Source organism: Oryctolagus cuniculus, chromosome 9, assembly GCF_964237555.1.
Source record: "Oryctolagus cuniculus chromosome 9, mOryCun1.1, whole genome shotgun sequence".
NCBI classification, from domain to species: Eukaryota; Metazoa; Chordata; class Mammalia; order Lagomorpha; family Leporidae; genus Oryctolagus; species Oryctolagus cuniculus.
The window spans coordinates 125,366,585-125,388,178 of NC_091440.1; the positions used below are offsets into that span (position 1 = coordinate 125,366,585).

Below are 21,594 nucleotides of genomic sequence, written 5' to 3' on the forward strand. Positions count from 1 at the left end.
TCATTCTCAGAAGGAGATGTGCAATGGGAGATGTTTTTGAGATCATCTTTGGAAAATATAATTGGCCACATTACCTCAGGTATGTAGCATTTCACTGGAGGATATAGTCAGTGATTAAAACAAGAAAAAAGACTTCGAGGTGCAAGAATTGTAAAGCAGGAAATAAAACTTATGATTTGGATTCAGTATCATTTACGCATAAAAGTAATACACAGATAAGTTGTAAGAAATGAGGCTTTACCAAAGGTGAATGGATAGAAGATAAATATACACAAGACAATTACATTGTCATACAACAATGATAAACTGGGTAATGTAACTTAAAATAAGACATTAAAATAGCATCATAGCATATTAGTATTTAGGTATAGAACTAATAAGCGATGTGCAAGATTTCCTTAGGAAAAGTATAAACTTTCATAAGTACGCATTAAAAAGAGACTTAACCATGGTGAATCTTAGTGATGAGATACACTGTGTTTATGGAGGGGGGCACTCAGTATCAAAAAGATGATGTTATGGGTCTATTAATACCAAAATAAAGTTCTTATTTATTTGGAAGAGAAAGCAGGAGAAACACATACACACATAACCATCATTTTCTCGCTCCTTCTCTAAATGCCTGCAGTGGCCAGGGCTGGACCAGGCTGTAGGCAGGAGCCGAGAACATAACCCACATCTCCCGTGTGGGTGGCAGGGACCCATCTACTTGGGTTGTTGTCTGCTGCCTCCCTCGCTCATCAGCAAAAACTGGAATCAGGAGCAGAGCCAAGAATTGAACCCAGGTCTTCCAATGTGGGATACAAGTGTCTAACCAGCATCTAAGCTGCCAGGACTGCTATCAGCTTCTGAGTATTTGAGAGGACGCTATTAAGAGAGCCAAGTCTGAGAGCGCAGATGGAGGAATTAGTTTTAAGGAAGTAGAGATGTTCCTTTTCCTTTGTGAACAAAATAAAGTGGAATAGCTGGCTACGGATACTGGTAGTTAACGGGATTCTCTTACAGTGCGTGCTTCTATTTAGCTTGGCCTTTTGGTTGGATTGTAGAAAGGAATAGAAAGGATGGGACTTTGAGGAGTCCTGGGCATCTCTGGAGAATAGAGAAAGAATGATGGAAAAATGGGTGTGTTAGGCAATGCTGAGAGTTCAAGTGAAGAAGAGAAACATCAATTTTTAGTGGTTTTCCCTGGTGGTTCTTACCAGAAGACAGGAAATTGGGTGTTGGTGGTGGCTCTTGGTGGAGAGCCATTGTCCGTAGCCTTGGACTACTCTGGATTCTGAATCAGTAGAGAAGTAGAACCAGAAGTCATAAGGAGTGAGAGTAGCGGCTCTGAGGTTAATGCCTTAGTGTACACCTAAGGCTGAAATGAGGTTTCTGCAAGTTGTCTTCTACATTAATTATATCTCACATCACAGGCAGAGTGGCTAAAAGCACACGTCTCCATGCCAAGTTTTTATCTGGTGAGCTTCTCCTGGGAGCTGGAATAGAAGTAGAGTATGTTGCCTGTGGGTTCTCCAGTGAGAAAGCTAAGCATGGATACTTTACAGGCACACCCAACTTTATACATTAATCTTTTCTGGTAGAGGAACCTGTGGATGGCCTCCTAGCAAAAATATTTGGATTTTTCTGCTGGAGAGGAGTAAAGATGATAAAGGGCTTATATCATTTTTCCATTCTTGTTGCCCTCTGTTGATAGAAGGCCTATATTTTCTTTTAAAATGTAAGAGTAGAAAGCAGTGTATCTCTCCTGATAGTCACTGGGGCATGAGATTTTGCCCAAATAGGAGTACAGTTGATGCAGAGTTCTGAGTTGACAGAAGGCCACATTAAAAATGTCATTACATGGCTCGAAATAGGACAGGGCCCAGAGAAGTAGTTGGTTCTGGCAAATTTGTGCAGACCATTAATATCATGGGATTGCGTGCAGTTTTTTTGAAGGTGAGAGTAATGAGATAGGATTGAAGAGCTCAGCCTGGGGAGAGATGGCTGTTAATGTGTTGGAAGAGCGGGAAGAATTAACCAAAGGGTATAGAATTGGGGGTTTCAGAATTATTATTAGCTCCAACACTGATTCATTGGTTGAGCAGAGTAGAATGGAGCTATGGCATTTCCTTTAAGATGTCAGCCTTCAGTCTGTTGCCTTAATATGGCAGAGCTGTTTTAGTGTTGGCAACTTGATCTCCTGCTGCCCAGACTCCCATTTATTTTTATTTGGAAAAATTAGAGGGAAAAAGGAATCATGTGGGAACTATTAGTAACTCATTTGGGTAAATTCAGTTATTTATTCCAGGAGTATTAATTCAAAATATTCTTTGAGCCCTTACCATGTTCTAGGAACTTCTAGTTGAAGCTGTTAGGGGATGAAGAAAAGATTAATCCATGGTCCCTGTGGGACCTGCAGAGTTCTTACAGTAACTTAGGTATACAGATAATTTCTTTGAACAGAGAAGCCTGAAATTCTAATCTTACATGATTAAACAATCTGATTGTTTTTTAAAAAAGATTTATTTATCCAAAAAGGCAGAATTACGGGGGGGGGGGGGAGGGAGAGAGGGAGGGAGGGAAAGGGAGGGAGGGAGGGAGGGAAAGTGAGAAATAGATTCACTGTCATTTGGTTCATTCTACAAATAGCCACAACATCTGGGCTAGGCCTATCTGGCCTATCTGGGTCTCCTACATGGGTCAGGGTCCCAAGCCCTTGGGCCATCTGCTGCTGCTTTCCCAGGGACACTGGCAGGGCGCTGGATCAGAATTGCAGCAGTTAGAACTCAAACTGTTGTTCATGTGGAATGCCGGCATCAACGGCTGTGGCTTAACCCACTGTGCCACAAGGCCTGCCCCTGTCTCAGTCTTAATGGCTGTTCATTTTTACATTTTAACTAAGAAGAGAGTATGGTGTTTTTTTTTTTTTTTTTTTTTCCTGTTTCCTCTTTCCAATACGCTTTTATTCTAGAGAATCAGAAAAACATACTTGCTTCTCCTGTTTCTAGAAAACATGGCACCAAACAGGATCCAATGGAAAAATGTCATTGCTTTTATGAGGAGGGTGTTCAACAAGTAGTTTCCCAGATGGGATGCAGATTGAGTTGAGTGCTAAGGACAGCTGGGCACACTTAAGTGGGGCTAAATAGCTAGATGATCTCTTGAGGTTTTATTTTTGTGTATTTATTTTTTGCTGATTTTAAAGGTAGAGTGAGAAAAAAGAGACAGGCAGACAGCCACTCCTGTCTGCTGGTTCACTTCCCAAAGCCTGAATGTCTGTGACAGCCAGGGCTGCACCGGCAGAATCCCTGAGCCAGTAATTCCATATCGGTCTCCCCTGTGGGTGGCAGGGGTCCGTGTTTTTGGGCATCAGCTGCGGCCTCTCGTGGTACATGTTATTGGAAAGCTGGATTGGAAGCAGAGGTGTGATTTGATCCCAGACATTCGGATATGGGATGCACATTTCTCAAGTGGCAGTTTCACCCACAGTGCCCCAGTGCCTACAGTTTTATGTGTTGATGTCAGTTATCTAAAGGTTTTGTCCTCTCACATTTTTTTTTTTTTTTGCTTTGTTTTTGATTTGTTTTCATTTGAGCAGCTTTGGTGTCTAGAGATACAACTCAAAATACATACAGCTTGACTTCTTGTATAAATACTGGTAGTGTGGGAACATGTTATAACAGACTAATATGAAACTTTCCACTTTGTTCATTGGTTAAACACTGTTCTAAAGCATTTATGCCTCTTTTTTAAAAATTATTTTTGTGGTAAGAAGCTGTCCTTGAGTTTTCTCTGGAGTGTTTCGGTGAGGGTCGTGGGGAGGATGGCTCACAGCACGTTGTTGCTTATGCCCGTATTTTCAGGTTGTGGAAGACTTGTATTGACAGAGCTGTTCCTGTGCCCTCGCTGGTTTTCCATGTCCTCACTTTCTACTTTCTGGAGTTGGGATGTTTAACACACAGCTGATTTTTTCCATGATTACCTATATATCTTTTTGATCTTCCGATTTCAGAACCCATCCACTTTCTAATATGAAAGATGGGGCTTCAGTTATCTTTTACTCTCTCCACTACCTCACACCCCAGAGCTGATTTTCTCTTACATCTCCAGTGTGATTATATTATAATTCATTATTTATAGTGTGCACAGCTGAAAAATTCGGTACATAGAGTTTCCTGCAGCTGTCCAACATTGCCGTCTCTCTGTTTTCACTTGGTTCTCATGCTAATTCCACTCTGAAATTTCTCCCCAGTTTAAATCACCTGCAGGATGGTAAAACATCTGAGATCGTTTATTGATGTCATTTTCTTGAATATGTCTCCCAGGAGCTTTCTGATCTGCTCCAGTCTAGACTGGTTGTTCTGAAGATTGGCTCCCTGGGTCCCAGGGGAGCTCAGTTCTCCATCATTCTGGGAGAATTCTTTTTGCTTTTCACATTAGCTGGTCCTCTTACTTCGTAGTCCCATGTAGTGTTTTGTCTTATTTCCTTAGGTCCCATTAATAAGTTATTAAAAAGTTTTTTTTTTTTTTTAGAAACAGTGTTTGGGAAATAACAGTTGTTTTTACAGGTGTGAACATGATTTTATTCTTCATTTAATTACTTGTTGGGTTGACTGATTACAGACTTCTGTGTTGTAAATAATTTTCTGAGTTTTTTTAAAACAGCATTACTCCATTATTTTCCACTTAGAGATGCTGCTGTGATGTCTGACGCCATGATATCCTCCATTACTTGTGTGAGACTTACTTTATCTTCTTGAAGCTTGCAGGATCCTTTCTGTCTCTATTGTGTCTTGCTGTGGGTTCTTTTTCTAACTTCCTCCCTCCCTCCCTCCCTTCCTTTGTCTCTTCCTCTGCTTCTTCCCCTCGTTACATGTGGATATATTATCTTTCATTTAGAGAATTTTCTTCAGTTATTAATGATTTCTTCACCAAGTACTAGAACTATCACCTGCTGCCAACCTGGGAGCACATTAGCAGGAAGCTGGAATTGGGAACGGAGCTGGGAATTGAACTCAGCTACTCTGTCACGGGATGTGCGCATCCTGGCAGTCTTGCCCCAGTTTTTAACTTTTAAGTTTTTTTTATTTTTAAAAAATTTTCTCCCTTGGGTAGCCTGTGTTTCTTCCAACTTTCTGTGTCTGTTTGGTCTCTATTTTTATAATACAGATTTTCTCCATACCTTTGTTCATCCTTGGTAGCCTGTGCAAATACAAGAGGAAAGCACTGATTGCGTAGCCTGTGTTCCTAAGGGCTTCATCTATTTTAACTTACTCATTCCTTGTAATGATCTTAGGGGTCAGGTGCTGTTGTTAGCGCTGTTCCCATTTGACAGAAGAAGAAGCTGAGTCACAGACTACTTAAGCCGTATGCCAGTTTAACACAGGAAGTGGCAGGGCTGGGATTTCAGCCCAAGCATTTGGCCATTTCATGTTCTCTATAACCCCGTTTTTATAGGGAAGCAAACAGTCAAAACAAATGATTGTTGTCTTGGAGGACGACTTTTGGGTAAAGACATGAGTGCAGTGTTGAGTTCTTAAGGCGCCATTTGAAATTCTGTGGGTCTGAAACTTCCCGTGGTGCTTCCGGTCAGGTGTATCCCCTGAATATTCCCCGTTCCTTGGGGATTCTGTTCTCGTTCTGGCTGTTTCTCTTCAGATATTGTTTGTATGTGCATGATTTTCTTACAGTCTACTCTGTCTCTCCATACCAGTTGGTAATTTCTTTTTAGTTTTTGAGGTTTATTTATTTATTTGAAAGGCAGAGTTACAGAGAGGTGGAGACAGAGAGAGGGAGGGAGGGAGGAAGAGAGAGAGAGAGAAAGGTCATCCATCCGCTGGTTCACTCGCTAAATAGCCACAATGGCCAGAGTTGCACCAATCCGGAGCCAGGTCTCCCATGCGCTAGTGATGACCCATATTCTGGGCCATATTCTGCCATCCCAGGCCATAGCAGAGAGCTATATCAGAAGTGGAGCAGCCGGGACTTGACCTGGTGACCATATGGGATGCCAGCACTGTAGGTGGCTGCTTCCGCCACAACGCCGGACCCCAGATGGTAACTTCTTTAGGACCTGGACTGATGTCTTGTACAGAGTTGCTTAATAAAAGTTTGTGGCATTGAGTGTTATTTATACATTTTTCTTAGAAATACATATTTTCTCCGGATTATACATTTTTCTTTTCAGTAATAAATACTGAGAAACAGGTAAGTAGTGAATTAATACAAAGCAATAGAAAGATTAAATTTAGATAGAAAGACGTCAGAGTTGATAAACCTAGGTGTTATGAAACCTTGCAGTGTTGATCTTTAATCATAACGAGTGTACCTTTCTCTTCCTGCCCTGACTGAAGAGGATGACTTCCATGATCTGTAGATTTTGGCACAGTTTCATGGTTCTGTAAATTGGAAAACAAATATATTTGGTGTACTCGTATGTTAATTGTAATTTAACGGAATATAATGTGAAGTGCCAGAAATCTTCTCATTTTTCACGAATGCACTGTAGAGAAATCACGTTTTAAATGTATTGGAGTAGCCAGATTCATAAAGGAGCCCACACTCACACTAAGTTTTTTTTTTTTACACATAATTTCATTTTTTGTTATTTTGTAAAGATTGATTTTTTTTTTTTTTTTATTTTGGACAGGCAGAGTGGACAGTGAGAGAGAGAGAGACAGAGAGAAAGGTCTTCCTTTGCCGTTGGTTCACCCTCCAATGGCCGGCGCGCTGCGGCTGGCGCACCACGCTGTTCTGATGGCAGGAGCCAGGTGCTGATCCTGGTCTCCCATAGGGTGCAGGGCCCAAGTACTTGGGCCATCCTCCACTGCACTCCCTGGCCACAGCAGAGAGCTGGCCTGGAAGAGGGGCAACCGGGACAGAATCCAGCGCCCCGACCGGGACTAGAACCCGGTGTGCCGGCGCCGCAAGGCGGAGGATTAGCCTAGTGAGCCATGGCGCCGGCTCTAAGATTGATTTTTATGAACAGATGCTATGAATGTTCTTTCCTTCTACTCTTTATATTCAGAAAGAAACAGAACTTGTAGCATTGAAAATCTGACTTATTTGGAGAAAGATTAGTGCTTTAAAATAATATTTCTCTAGTACTGAAGTTTAAGAAACTGAAGACATTTGTTTTCTTAAATGTATTAATATTTTTTTGAAAATACAGCAGAGGAAGGCTGCCATCTGCTTTCTCCTGTGTAGAAGTTGCTGGGGTATGGAACACGTCGGTGGCCGCTAATAATGTTCTTTTGTTGAGCTAAATCAGTGGTTAGCAAACTGTTGGTATTTGGTTCATTTCCACAGGCAAATAAGCTGCAGTGATTGTTAGGCAGGGGTGTTTGTTTATGTTTTCACATTTTCTGGAAACTTACGAATAGTTTATTGGGAGGTGTCTTATGAAAACACATAGAAGTATTACTCTAAAAATTCCATTCTTTTGAAACCATATGACTTGAGTACAGCGTTTATAGATGCTAAAAATATTTTTAATTGTCTCCTGAGATTCATGGGATACATGTGGAAAAGACAAACTTGGTGTTTATAGTCTGACTTGGTTAATTTTCAGTATCCATATCATTCTCCTTTCATAACTTCTTCATGAAAAATGTAATCACGTACAGATTTCTGTTCACTTGCAACACAAAATTAATGTGAATTCCATTTCAGACTAACCACCATCAGAAGTTTCTGGAGTCTGGTTTGTATTTCTTAAGTGCTGCATGTGGATGCCTTGCTCAGCTTTAATTTTTGGAGAAAGACATCTTTTAAAAAATTTTCATCAGATTGTTAAGTTGTGAGTAATGGTGACAATATTTTATCGTATTCTGGCTGACTTAGTGCTCTTCCTTTTTATATCTGTCTCCATGTGTTCCTTTCGGTGTCACTACCCACTGAGTTTCTTTGAAAATAAATTTATTTAGCTTTGGAAGGCAGTCTAGGAGATGAGTGTTTTTCATCGTTTACTTTGCATTGACAGTTTCTGTGTTTGCTCTGGGGAGGCGTTAGTGTTGATTTCAGGGAGAAGGCAAAGTAGAGCAATGGAGAACCACTCACAGCTGATGTCTTAGCAGATGCCTTTAGGATTGTCCTTTAACATACGATTAACTTCTCACAGCTGCGTTTTTAGAAGTGAGAGGATTGTTTTCCGTAATCAGGCCCATGTTTGTGCTGACTTGAGAAAGAGAGGAAACCAGTTATTTTTGATCAGCTTAACCTTGGTGGCAGCTGATCATTGCAGACTGAGAGCTCAGCGAGTTTTCTCGTTAGTGTGTACTGCCTGTGACTGACTTCACCTTTTCAGACTCCCGTTTTAAAAGTTTTTTTTCATTGCTTGTTTTTTCTTTTTCTGAAGCATAGCTATCAATGGTATTATCGTTTTATTTCAGTAATAATGGCTTTAGGACCAAAAAAAAAAAAAAAAGGCCACACCTCTCCTGTATGCTCCATGGGTAAAGAGGAGAGGACTCTGGAGATCGGCTTGTGTTTTTCTCATCCCCATCCTCCCGTGAATACATGACTTGATTTATCTTGATCAACCTAGTAACTTGCTCCACATTTTTCCAAAAGTGCAAAGCAGTTTCAGCTAAAAATACACATATCAGAAGGCTCCAGAAGTTGTGGCCACAGCTCAAAAATGCTGATCAATTTTGAAAATCTAAATCAGCCTCGGCCATGAAACCGAGGGAAGAACCTTTGTGGTGGGGGACAGATTTCCAAAAACTCACCGCAGTCCTGTTCTTCGCTGGAGTTTGTGCTGATGTTGCCAGACAACTGAGGAATAGATGCAAAAAGCAGGAAGCATTATTGAATTGAGCCCTAGCGCCAATTTGGGAAAAGCAAATTAAAATGTAAAAGAATATTTTTCCACTCCTGGCGTCTCAACATAAAATGGCAAAATACATGGTTGCTGAAAAAGTTACAGAATTTGCTAATTTTGCCAGAAAGTAAAAGCCAATTACCAACTCTTTTTGCTCCAAAAATGCATACACAGATAGCTCAAAGAAAGTTTTTTTTACTTAAATGAAATAGTTGTAATGTACATGTCAAAGTGTGTACCTACATTAAAGTTGACATAGAAGGCTGTGTGGGAGGGGCTTGTTTAAACGTCTTTTGGCATTTTTCAGGTGCCACTTGAAGAATGGATGATGACGATTTCGGTGGTTTTGAGGTATGCACTACTCTTTGCATCTGTTTAAATTTTGTGGGATTACAATAAACTCTTTCTGAAAATGTGTTATTTTGCGATGACATTCATGTTCTTTCCTTGCTCACGTTGACTGTCACCCTGAAATAATAATAATAAAAACAGAAGGAATTACGAAAAGTTAAAAATACCCCCTCTGAAAGCTAAGTGATTTATTGTGGTTGACCATTTGGTCTTGCCCATAGGAATGGTCTAGATTGAGGTGATTAAGTGCTACCAGTGGAAGCAGCAAGGAAGAGAGCTTTCCGAAATTGCCAGCAGATGATTTTCCTGGGATACGTGTCTATTCGGAAATACTTGGGAGATGAGGCCCGTGTATTAAGGATCCTGTCACATATTTGCATGTTTACACCTGTAATGAGTTGATTTAGTATACTGGGTACATAGCAGCGTGGAAACCTAATTAGTGTGTTTGCGTTGTTAAACTATTCTCCCAGGTTTGGGTTGGAGACTTTGTAAGTGGAAATTGTTAGCAGAAGCGGCACTGTCTTTCCCTTAATCCTTTTCAATGTGTGTTCATTTTATTGAAATATTTTATAACCCAGTTATTTTTATGGAGCCAGTATAGTCTTGCAGGAAAATCTCTGGATTAGGAGTCAGGATGCCGAGGCTCAGGGCTTGGCGCTACCATTAAGTGAGCTCGCTGATTTTTTTTTCTTTTTTATTTAATTTTTACGTATGACTTTCAGTGAATTTGGGTTTGGTTAAAAAAAAAGGAATTATAAAAATTAGGGAATGTAATTAATGACCTTAATAGGATAAATAAGATCTTAAAATCTATACTCAGTGCTGTGAATTTCATGAAAGAATGGTGTGACTTGTTTTTAGATTAGGATTGTTTAGGTTAGGACCCCTTTTTGGCAATCTTTAATAATACCTAGCAGTAGGAAAGTGTTTAGAATGTGAATGTACTCTGTGCTAGATCTGAAGCTTATTTAGCACATTTGCATAGTGCCTGCCTTTAAAAAAATACTGAGTTTTTTTGGGTTATTAAATCTTCCTTATGTTGCTGAAATGTGACATTGAAAATTTTTAAAATTTCTTCCATTCTTGGGAAAATATATGCTTCTGACATCATCTGGTCTGGCTTGTTATTTGGGAATAGTCAGCTATTCGAAAGTTACAGTCTAGCGTCATCTCCTTTGTTTAAGCCATGCCCGACGTGTTACACAGAAAAAGGGAGTAGTGTGTGTGGTGCTCGTCAGTGACAGCTGCACCCGCGCGTCAGGCTTTGTGACTCTAGGCCTTTTCATAGTCCGTGCGCGCAGTGTTCACAAGCACTGTGGTATCACTGTGCTCACGAAGTTTCTTTGCACATTCTGCTGTAGGAGTTTGGGAGCACTGTGTCCTTGGTTAGGTAAAGTGCATCTCTGTTTCAGAGTCAGTGCAGCTGCCATTGTACCCCAGGTCACTTCACACCTTGGCACGCTGTTCTGTTTGACTTCTTAGCTAACAGTGCAACACAGAATCCACATGGAACCCTGGCTCTCATTGTCAATCATCTTTTGACTGTGACCTGCACACTCAAGAGTTGGAAATTTCTGCCTTCTTACCTATAAACTCAGCATTCAGTAATTGTCCCCAATCAAAAGGACCTGTGACCCGAAAATGTCCGCTTTAGCGGTTAGTGTTGAGTGTTAGTAAATCCAGCTAGTAGGTTATTCAAGAAGATGAGAGATGAATCATGTTTCTTTAGATTAATGTATTATTAGGTCTGATACTAATGAAAAAGATTTAGTCTCTAGATCTAAAAAAATTACTTATTTTTATTTATTTGAAAAACAGAGAGAGAACGAGAGATTTTCCGTCTGCTAGTTCAGTCCCCAAATGCCTATGGTAGCAAGGACTGAGTCAGGCCAAATCCAGGAGCCCAGAACTCAATGTGGGTCTCTTATGTGGATGGCAGGGACATTAACATTTGAGCCATCACCTGCTGACTCCCAGGGTCTGTGTTATCAAGAAGCTGGAATTGAAAGTGGAATCCAGGGAACTTAACCCCAGGGACTCTGATATTGGAGCTGGGCATTCCAATGTCATCATAACTGTTATACCATAAACCCATACCTGATACCTAGGTTTTCAAGAAAATATTTTTTCATACATAAATGGGAATTGTTGTGGCGAATTAAGTTAGAATACTTAGTTCTAAAGTTCACATGTAGAAATGTAATTACACGTATATAAAGTAAATAATTCATTTACAGATTCAGATTTATGTGAATAAGGAAGGAATATAAAACATTTATGAGACAGAGTGAGTGTGTGTGCGCACACAGGCACACTCCTAGCTGCTGGTTCACTTTCCAAGTTCTTACAGTGGACAAGACTAGACCAGGTTGAAGCTGGAGCTGGAAGCAATCTGAGTCTCCCACATGGGTAGCGGAAGCCCAGCTGCCTGAACCTCCCAGGGTGTGCGTTCGCAGGAAGCCGGAGGGAGGAACAGAGCCCACCTTAAACCCAGGACTGCACTGTGGAATACGGGAGCCCCAGCTGGCCTGTTAGCCTTGACCAAATGCCCACCTAGGAAAGAACATCTTCTCAGGAGTGGGCAGGCACACTGGGAGTGGTAGACAGTGGCGGGGGTGGTGGCAGTGAAGACTGAGAAGCAGCTGGGTGTTGAGCAGGGATCTGAGTGTGTGGTGTGCTCCGGAATGTAGGCTCCTAGCCTGGGCCACCTGCTTGTTTCTGATGGCATCCCGGCTTCACAGAGCATCTAAAACAGTTTCGTCTTTGTGTTCTAGGCTGCGGAGACATTTGATGATGGCCATGGTGAAGCTCAGGCGACGTCCCCTGCCATCCCGTGGGCTGCCTTTCCCACAGGTATTGGGGAGCAGTAATGGGGAGTTTTCCCCTTCAACGACTTTGTCCTTTTTTTGAAAGTCTTTCTCACTTTGTCACTTGATCTTCTCTGACCTGAAAAGTGGAATGACCCAGGTTTACTCTTTAGTTTTATCTTTTAATAACATATTATGAGTTGCACAGTCCATTTTGCGAAGAGGCTTGGGGATTGACTAAGAATGATACCATAAATGCCAAATGAAATTAAAGTACCATTTATGCTTTCTAATTTATCTTAGTTTTAGGGAAGTGGGGTGAGAAATGATTCTAGTTGATTGTTCAGTTCATTAATTGAAGTCTGCTTTTTTTGTATTGTAAAAATAATTTATCATCTTCACCAGTATTTAGATTTACAAGTTTTTAAATATTGGACTCATGCAAAAGTATTCCACATTAAAATTAAGTAACTAAGAAATTAAATAAAAATTAAGTTATGTTATTTGGAACTTGATGTTCGTTATTAGTGTAGTTCCTATCTATAGAAATTTTTGAACTTTCTAGACTTCTCTGCGTAATCATCGTGTAGTTGGGAGCCGAAGCTGGAAGCTGTAGCAGCTTGTAACAGCTTGGCCTAGTCCTGGGTTGTTAGTTGGTTCTTCAACTCATACTTACTGAGTGTTTATTATTTATTAGGCTACAGAGAACACAGATGAGTCCTTCACTTCAGGAGTAGATGGGGCAGGTGCACGCACATCTGGAATACAGAGAGCTTTGTTACTTGGGGACAGTGGCAATTTTGTCATCTGTTCATTTGGCAAACATTTATTTCCTGCCTGGTATGAGTCAAGTACTGTCCTTGAAGCCGGTGTGTACTGTTGATCCGGACTAGGAGGATTGCACATGATTTCAGCAGGCAGATATGGGACAGTGGGGGAAAGATTTTGAAGGGAAGGAAAAAATGTATAAACGCAAGGGAGGGATGGCCTGGGTGGAGGCGTGTGTGTGTGTGTGTGTGTGTGTGTGTATGTGTGTGGTTTCTTTTGCCTGCAATTGTCCGCATTCCTGTTGTCCCTCTCTGACGCTACTTCACCACACTTACTTAGGTTTTTTTAATGTGTTGCTGACTGCTTTACTGTTTTTTTTTTTTCTGGGACATCTTCCCAGTAAGGTTTCTCACATCTTTACTCTTCATGTATCTGTTGACTTCCGTGTCCATCTATGTTTTGGGGGATTGGGCACTATGTGTGTCCTATGTCTGCATTGCGCATGTGTGTGTGTGTGTGTGTGTGTGAGACAGAGAGAGATGTCTTCATTAACTGGTTCACTCCCTAAATTCCAGCAATAGCATAAACTGTGCCAGACCAAAGTCAGGAGCCCAGGACTCAAACTTGATCTCCCACAAGGATGGCCGGGAGCCAAGTATTTGAGCTTTCATCTGCTACCTCCAAGGGTGCACATTAGCAAAAACTCAATCAGAGACAGAGTTGAGACTCAAACCAGGCCTTCCAGGATGGGATGCAGGCATCCCAACTGGCTTCTTCACCATTGTGTCACAGTCTCCCCACCCCCACTTCCGTATCTTCGAAGCTTAGTGTCTGGTTCGTAGTTGGCCCTCAGTGCACACCAGGAGAATGAATAATTAAGGAAAAAATAAATGGAAGTGAATCAGTAGCTGGATGAATGGATTAGCATGGCAGAGGGAACAGACAGGGAGAGTGGGAATAGTAAGTGACGTTTGTCTCCTCCTAATGGCTTAGGAGGTTTAGTGGCTGTCACGTGCTTGTTTCTTGTAAGGTGGGCAGTTTGACCACTGCTTCCTCTTGCATGGATGATGACAATGATAGTTCAAGAAGATTTTTTGGGGGCTGGCACTGTGGCACAGCAGGTTAACGCCCTGGCCTGAAGCGCCGGCATCCCAAATGGGTGCCAGTTCCAGTCGCGGTTGCTCCTCTTCCAGCCCAGCTCTCTGCTGTGGCCTGGGAAAGCAGTAGAAGATGGCCCAAGTGCTTGGGCTGCTGCACCCACGTGGGAGACCCGGAAGAAGCTCCTGGCTTCGCATTGGTGCAGTTCCGGCTGTTGTGGCCATCTGGGGAGTGAACCATCGGACGGAAGACCTCTCTCTCTGTCTGCCTCTCCTCTCTTTGTGTGTAACTCTGACTTTCAAATAAATAAATATTTATTTATTGCTTATTTATTTATATTTATTTATCTACTGCTTCATTCCTCAAATGGCTGCTTTCTCAGTAGATCAGTTGCTTTCAAAAAAGTGTTGATATGAGTGAAGGAGGAGTCAGCATGGATGGGTGAGGTGTCACGCCCTGGTTCAGAAAGACTGGAAGTTGCTTTGGGACAGCAGGGGACTGTAGTGAACTTATTTTAGCCACGTGGTTTTTAGGTGGCTGGAATTCAGCAGAGCAGCCCGGGCTGCAGCTGGTCTGGGAGCATTCCCGTTGGTAATGGCAGCTACAATAGTAGTTGGTCACCAGGAGAAGCGTTGTGTGGACAGCAGATTGACTTCCATGTCCACAGTGAGGGCTCAGGAGGAATCCAGATACAAGTCTGCAAGGGGCAGAGGGCTTGCTTCTGCAATGCTGGAATGAGAAGCAGAAAATTTCCAAGATGCTGCGGTCACTGGTGTCCGAGCCATAGGGAGGTCATTGAGATCGGAGGCTGGGGAAAAATCCCCAGATGGTCAGCAGTGGCTTTTGAGGAATGGTTTCAGTAGATTGGAAGTGGAAGCCAAATTGCACTTTAAAAAAAAATAAAAAACTTTGTGTGAAAGCAGGAACCAAATCCATCTAATAAATCGTGGCAGTGCGCTGAAGACTTGGCTATTGTGGGCAGATTATCCAATTCCTCTTGTTCAGGAGTGAGCATTGTGTGTGACATCTGCGCATGTCTGGGTACTTGAAGGTCATATCCTCCAAGCATGGCCAAATAAGAATGAGAGCATTAACTTTCTCGTGTACACACACACACACACACACACACACACACATACACATACACACACACTCACACTCTCACTCCCTCCCTCCCTCCTTCCCCTATCAGCATTCGCTTAATTGAACCAGATCAGAAGAGCTCCCTCTGGACTCACGACCTTGTCCTGTGTTAAACGGCATACCTCCCTCTGGCTGTTCAGGTTTGGGAGCCGGACGTTGTTGAGGTGCGAGTGACGGAACAATCCAGTGAGCAAAACAATTTCATCATCTCCACACTCCAGACCACTGGAGGCAGGAACTTTTGAGAGGTCTACGGCAGATCCTTTTCAGTGTAAGACTATTTTCTCCTTTGATTTTTTTTTCCTCCACCTCTAGCTCACTGGTCTACAATGTATATGGACAATCTTTTTTTAAAGATGAGTTGTATCCAAGTTTCACCACAGCTTAAAACCCGAGGCAGTACTTCAGAAACATTTGGTTTAGGTTTTTAAAGTGTTTCGGGGGGCACATAGCCACCTTCATCGTTGGGGTGAGAACGGGCATTTTGTGAAGATGATGTTCGGCTGGAGTGCACAGTGGTCACACAGCTTCCGCACTGGAGCTGGGATGGAGATGTTTTCGTACTGGCCTGGGATGCCTCGTGTGTCTCTCAAAGTGCTTGTTTGTAGCTTGCGGTTCTGCCCGTGCATCTCTGTACGTCGGCACATCGGCATCATTTACATGGTGAGCCCCTTGAAGATTCTGGCTTGGAAGCTGTGCTGCTGCTGCCGAGATGAGTGAACTGCCAGTCAGAGTAAGTGAGCTGTGCAGGTTGGCTCCTCACATTGACTGTACCCTGTCTGCCATATCCCATTAGGGCGTGGCATCTAACCTGCAAGATGTGTCTGGACATCTCCATGATCCTGGGAATAAGAGTATGGCAGTGAGGAATGAATGTGGAGTTAACAGTCTCCTCTTCTACTGCCTCAACTCACCGTAAGCATGGAAGTAATTACTCTCTGACGAAGAGAGGAGGGCTGTGCAAGAGAAGAATTGTTGAGATTGATGTATATTCCCCCCTTGTGTCGTGGCCTACCCTGTCACGGTGCTGTCCATGGGTGTTCTGTTGCAAGCCCAGGAGCCAAGCTGTGTGGTGTGTTGGAACATGTTTGTTCCCATGCTTTTTGCCATTGTTCCAGGGGCTGGGCCTTAGCCCACCACCCACCTGTTTCCTTGGGTCTTATTTTTATTTGCAAAGGTGCAGAGCTGGAGCTGAGTTTGTTATGTGTCTCATTAACCCCTGCTGTTTCATTTTGGCCCCACTTGGCTTGTGATCTTTTGTTTTTTAAAAAAACGCTGGGGCAAAAGACGTGCAACATAAACCTTACCATCTTGGCATTTTCCAGTGTGTAATTCAGTGTTGCCTGAGTGTCTTAGAAGGCGGAAGCTCTATACCCATCCACAGCAGCCCAGCATTTTATCCTCTCCGTGGTCCGCAGCCACCATCTGGTAAATTTCTGTCTCAAGGACTTTCTGTCTTCTAGATGCCTCACCTAAGTAGACTCCTAGGGTGTCTGTGTTTCTGTGAGCAGCTTATTTCTTTGAGGATCATGTTCTCAGCATTCATCCTTGTTGTGTGTGTCAGGTTTTCCTTCCTTGTTGAACCGTACTGATAGCCCACGTGCTCGTCGACCCCATTTTGTTAGCTCTTCACCTTTTGGGAGCCACTTGAGTTGCCTCCCTCTCAGGCTGCTGTAAACACAAGTGTCTATGTTGTCTTTGTAGCCCTCAGTGGTCGGCAGGCCTCTTGCCATATCTGCTCCTGTCTAAGCTTTGAAGGTTTTAAGCCTAACCAGACACTGTGCCTCATTAGTAAACAGTGCTTGGTAAGGGGGAACACATTCACTTTCCATCAACTCTTTTTGCTGAGTTTTAATTCTTTGAGGATAATGATCGTTAAGTCGTACGTTAGGAGTAGTAGGAGTAGGCAAAGATAAACTTCCTTCAGAAACACACTGATCTTGGAAATTTCAGAGAAGGGCTGCTTCCTCTCAGGCTCAGTGAACTTTCCCCTTCCTTCTCAGTTCTGACCTGGGACCTGGAAATAATGATGCACAGGAGAACGCAGACATTCTCCAAAGGGAGGAGGAGTATTTTGCTAGTCACTTCTTCCCTTCCCTGGTCCAGCTCTATGCCGGCCGGGAACAGTAGACTGGGTGGGCTGAAATTTAATTCCCTGTGTTCTGGGTCTAGATGCAATAAAGGTGATATCCAGTTGTTCTTACCTCCCCTTTTCCTCTTATTTTTCTAAATATTTTTCTAAAGGAAAAATTCCAAATATTACATAGCACATACTTAAAGGAAGTCCTTGAGTTGGCTACTCATAGCAGTGTATTATTTAGAAAAAAAAAAATAAAAATTTTTGGTCTCACCCTGGTTAGAATGGCTCACATTCAGAAATCTACCAACAATTGATGCTGGAGAGGATGTGGGGAAAAAGGGACACTAACCCACTGTTGGTGGGAATGCAAACTGGTTAAGCCACTATGGAAGTCAGTCTGGAGATTCCTCAGAAACCTGAATATAACCCTACCATTCAACCCAGCCATCCCACTCCTTGCAATTTACCCAAAGGAAATGAAATTGGCAAACAAAAAAGCGGTCTGCACCTTAATGTTTATTGCAGCTCAATTCACAATAGCTAAGACCTGGAACCAACCCAAATGCCCATCAATAGTAGACTGGATAAAGAAATTATGGGACATGTACTCTATAGAATACTATACAGCAGTCAAAAACAATGAAACCTGGTCATTCGCAACAAGATGGAGGAATCTGGAAAACATGCTGAGTGAACTAAGCCAGTCCCAAAGGGACAAATATGATATGTTCTCCCTGATTGGCGACAACTAACTGAGCTCCAAAGGGCAAACCTGTTGAAGTGAAATGGACACTATGAGAAACAGTGACTTGATGAGCTCTTGTCCTGACTGTTGATGTACAATGTAATACTTTATCCCTTTTAGTATTTTTTTTTTGTTCTAGTACTATTGGTTGAGCTCTGTAATTAACCCACAATTATTCTTAGGTGTTTAAGTTTTAACTGAAAAGTGATCCCTGTTAAATATAAGAGTGGGAATAAGAGAGGGAGGAGATGTACAATTTGGGACATGCTCAATCGGACTTGTCCCAAATGGTGGCGTTAGAAACGTGCCAGGGGATTCCAATACAATCCGATCAAGGTGGCATGTACCAATGCCATCTCACTAGTTCAAGTGATCAATTTCAGTTCACAATTGCTCACACTGATAGGTCTAAGAGTCAAAGGGATCACACAAACAAGACTAGCATCTGCTAATACTAACTGATAGAATCAAAAAGGGAGCGAACGATCCAACATGGGAAGTGGGATACACAGCAGACTCATAGAATGGCAGATGTCCTAAACAGCACTCTGGCCTCAGAATCAGCCCTTAAGGCATTCAGATCTGGCTGAAGAGCCCTTGAGAGTATTTTAGGCATGGAAAGCCAAGACACTCTTGGGGTGGGGGGGAGAAGACCTAAATGAAAGATCTCTGTGAGTGAGATCCCAGTGGAAAGTACGGGGCCATCAAAGAAGGAGGAGAGAACTTCCACTTTGACTATGACCCTGTTGGATTAAGATCTAAGTCGGCGAACCCAAAAGGCTTCCATAGCCTTGGCAACTCATGACTAGAGCCTAGGGAGATTATTGACGCCATAAACAAGAGTGTCAAATTGTTAAGTCAACAACAGGAGTCACTGTGTACTTACTTCTCATGTGGGATCTGTCCTTAATGTGTTGTCCAATGTGAAGTAATGCTATAACTAGTACTCAAACAGTAGTTTTACACTTCATGTTTCTGTGTGGGTGCAAACTGATGAAATCTTTACTTAATATGTACTGAATCAATCTTCTGTATATAAAGATAATTGAAAATGAATCTTGATGTGAATGGAATGGGAGAGGGAGTGGGAGATGGGAGGGGTGCGAGTGGGAGGGAAATTATGGGGGGGGAAGCCAATGTAACCCATAAACTGTACTTTGGAAATTTATATTTACTAAATAAAAAAAAAAGAAAAAAATTTTGGTCAAAAATTTTTAAATGATCTTACAGTTAATCACAAATATTTAAGACTGGCAGTGTTCTACTCTTTGGATACTTAGCAGAGACTTGTCAAAATTGGACATCTGTCTTTCCATACACACGTGGATATATGTGCTTATAAATATAAGTGTGTAACAAATGATCAGAATACAGGTGTACATATGCATGTGTATAGATAATGGTATAGACAGATTCTGATTGCTTCCCTTTCCGTCAGAGCAAGGCTTTTCCTTGCCGTATGTGGACAGAGGCACTGCTGACCCTGCGAGTTCTAAGCAGTGTTAGTTTTAGTTTGGCATCAGTATACTTTGTGGGGTATGCTTTCTAATTACGGCAACCCAGTGCTTCAGAATCTGTGGAATTTGTTGAAATTAATGCTTTGGGCTTGTTCTTTCACTCATCGACTGGCTTATCCTACGTTAGAAGTCGTGCTGTGTGTGGGGCACCAGGTGTACTGTATATCAGACACAAAGGGCATTGGGCACTATTCCATTTTCAGCGTTACTACATGAGAGCAGTTATCTCGGAAGACAGGGTGTTGGGCGAGTTGGACTGTTAATGTTGGCAAACACTTGGCTCAGTAACTTTAGCTTCAAATGTTAGATAGCAATTGCATGAGAAGAATATTGGGTCGGAGAGTGTTGTCATCTTGCCATTGTGTACGATGTGGGTGGTGCCGTTTTACAGGCACATGACTGTTCCCGTTTTACTTTTAGCTGGATAAATATAAATTGTCTAGAAGGCGAGGTGGGAGGCCAAACCTTGAATACTGTCCTTTCCAATATGTTTTTTAGTTCCTTGTAGTAGGACACAGACCGCATTAGAATGCATTGACCATCAAAGGGGAAAACAAGTGGTCCAGATAGATACTTTAATCCAAATTAGCTCCTTCAAAACAGCTTATAGAGAGGGCAAACTAAACTGTCACAAGCCTCCCCTTTAGAAGGAATAATGGGAATTGGACCAGCAGATGTTGAACCGAGTAACTTAGATGTGGTTCACTTTGCATCTGGAGCTATTTGCATACAAAGCCAACAGGAAAGTTCAAACATTTTTCTCAAGACATTGGCAGAGAGAAACCTGGAAGACAGATGCCTTTTTGATTTCATGGTTCAGTTTTTCCATTCTCCATTCTCCTGGCCAGGAAAACCTAGGACAACAAATCGGTCATTTTATTCATCTCCCGTTACTCTCCTTTGCTAACCCTGTTTTTCCAGTAGAATCTGTGTTACACATCTCTGAGAGCTCACAACCTGAGTCCACACATTTTTGTTTGAGGAAAAATGGTTGCAATGCCTTTCTCCAGATTAATCTCTCATTTGCACCTAGTCATAATAAACAACAGCCAAGTTCATTTGATTATTCAAAGTGGACCTTGAAGGTGATTTATTACACGTTCACATACTTGTGTTATAAAAGGTACTGTGGGTAATGGTGAAAACCTGTCCTCCATCTCCTCTGCTTCATAACTGTAGTAGACTTTTTTTGCTAAGACACAACCTAGAGTCCCATTGTAGTATAACAACATTATAGTGTATATACATAGATAATTTGAATGCAAGATTGCCATATAGCTTTCTTTTAATGTTGCTTATATTTTTTCAGTATCTCCCATGATACTAATTTACCTTCTTTTACTCTGGAGTCAGTTTTTTTTTTTTAAAGATACATTCAAGATGGTGAGTTTTAGAAAACTGAGTTATTGCTATACATTTAAGTATTTTTGTGTGGGTTTTCAGGAACTTCGGGTAGTTCCTATCTTAATTATAATAGGGAATATAACAGGGGTATTTGGTATATTTTCAAGATGAGTTTTATAGAGTCGTTTATAAGTCAGAATCCCTGACTGGAGTGCAGGGTTCTTCCACTAACTGTATAACTTCTTTGGAACTCCATGAGCTAATCTGTCCTTTGGGGGCCTAGATAATATCTAGGTATTCTTCTAGACTTTGAGTTCTGAGTTTTTTTATTATCATTATTTGTGGGTACAGTGTCTGTAACATGAGTAGCTTCTACCAGGTGTATGACAGTGCTTGGATTTAAATGCACAGTGGAGCCAACACAGTGCCAACTTGATCAATTACATGTTCTTTAAAAACATCACTGTAAATGGGGGAAGCAAGTGTCATGTAAAGTATTACAGTACTTCAGAGAACCTGGTCTTTTCTGGATGTTTTCATTACCAGTTACTGTCCATTGATTGTTCTCAGTTTTTTTTTTTTTTTTTTTTTTTTAATGGGGTCATCCTTTTCTGTTCTGATTTGGAATTTCCTTTTTAAAAACACTAGTGTGCTTTTCAGGACATTTGAAAAGGCATTTGAAGAAAAACAGCTTGAATATAGAGTGTCATATTTAGTGTTGTAGTGTTATTTAGTGTATTTAGTGTCATATTACTAAAAATGAAAGTTGAGCAATGCTTTTTTTTTTAAACAATCTGTATGTTATATTCTGACTCTTATTATAATTCTAAATTACCCAAAAAAAAAAAAAAAAAAAGTCTGGGGTAGTAACCGTAGGACTCATTGTCCAGTATTCTCATACCAGGATATACATTCCTATTGAGTGATCCTTCTGC

The 21,594-nt window shown here is 41.7% G+C and overlaps 1 protein-coding gene across 24 annotated transcripts in view; it reads left to right on the plus strand.

Moving 5' to 3' along the window:
- CCDC91 (coiled-coil domain containing 91) overlaps positions 1-21,594 on the plus strand; it is a 344,415-nt gene that overhangs the window by 59,984 nt on the left and 262,837 nt on the right. For 20 of the 24 annotated variants that reach the window (XM_070049574.1, XM_051850358.2, XM_051850365.2 and 17 more), the window contains 2 exons: positions 9,111-9,154; positions 11,932-12,010. In XM_070049574.1, coding sequence (XP_069905675.1) covers positions 9,125-9,154; positions 11,932-12,010 — 109 coding nt within the window. In that variant the 5' untranslated portion in view covers positions 9,111-9,124. The remainder of the gene's footprint in view (positions 1-9,110; positions 9,155-11,931; positions 12,011-21,594) is intronic. The other 4 variants (XM_051850367.2, XM_070049592.1, XM_070049587.1 and 1 more) reach the window with 1 other exon arrangement.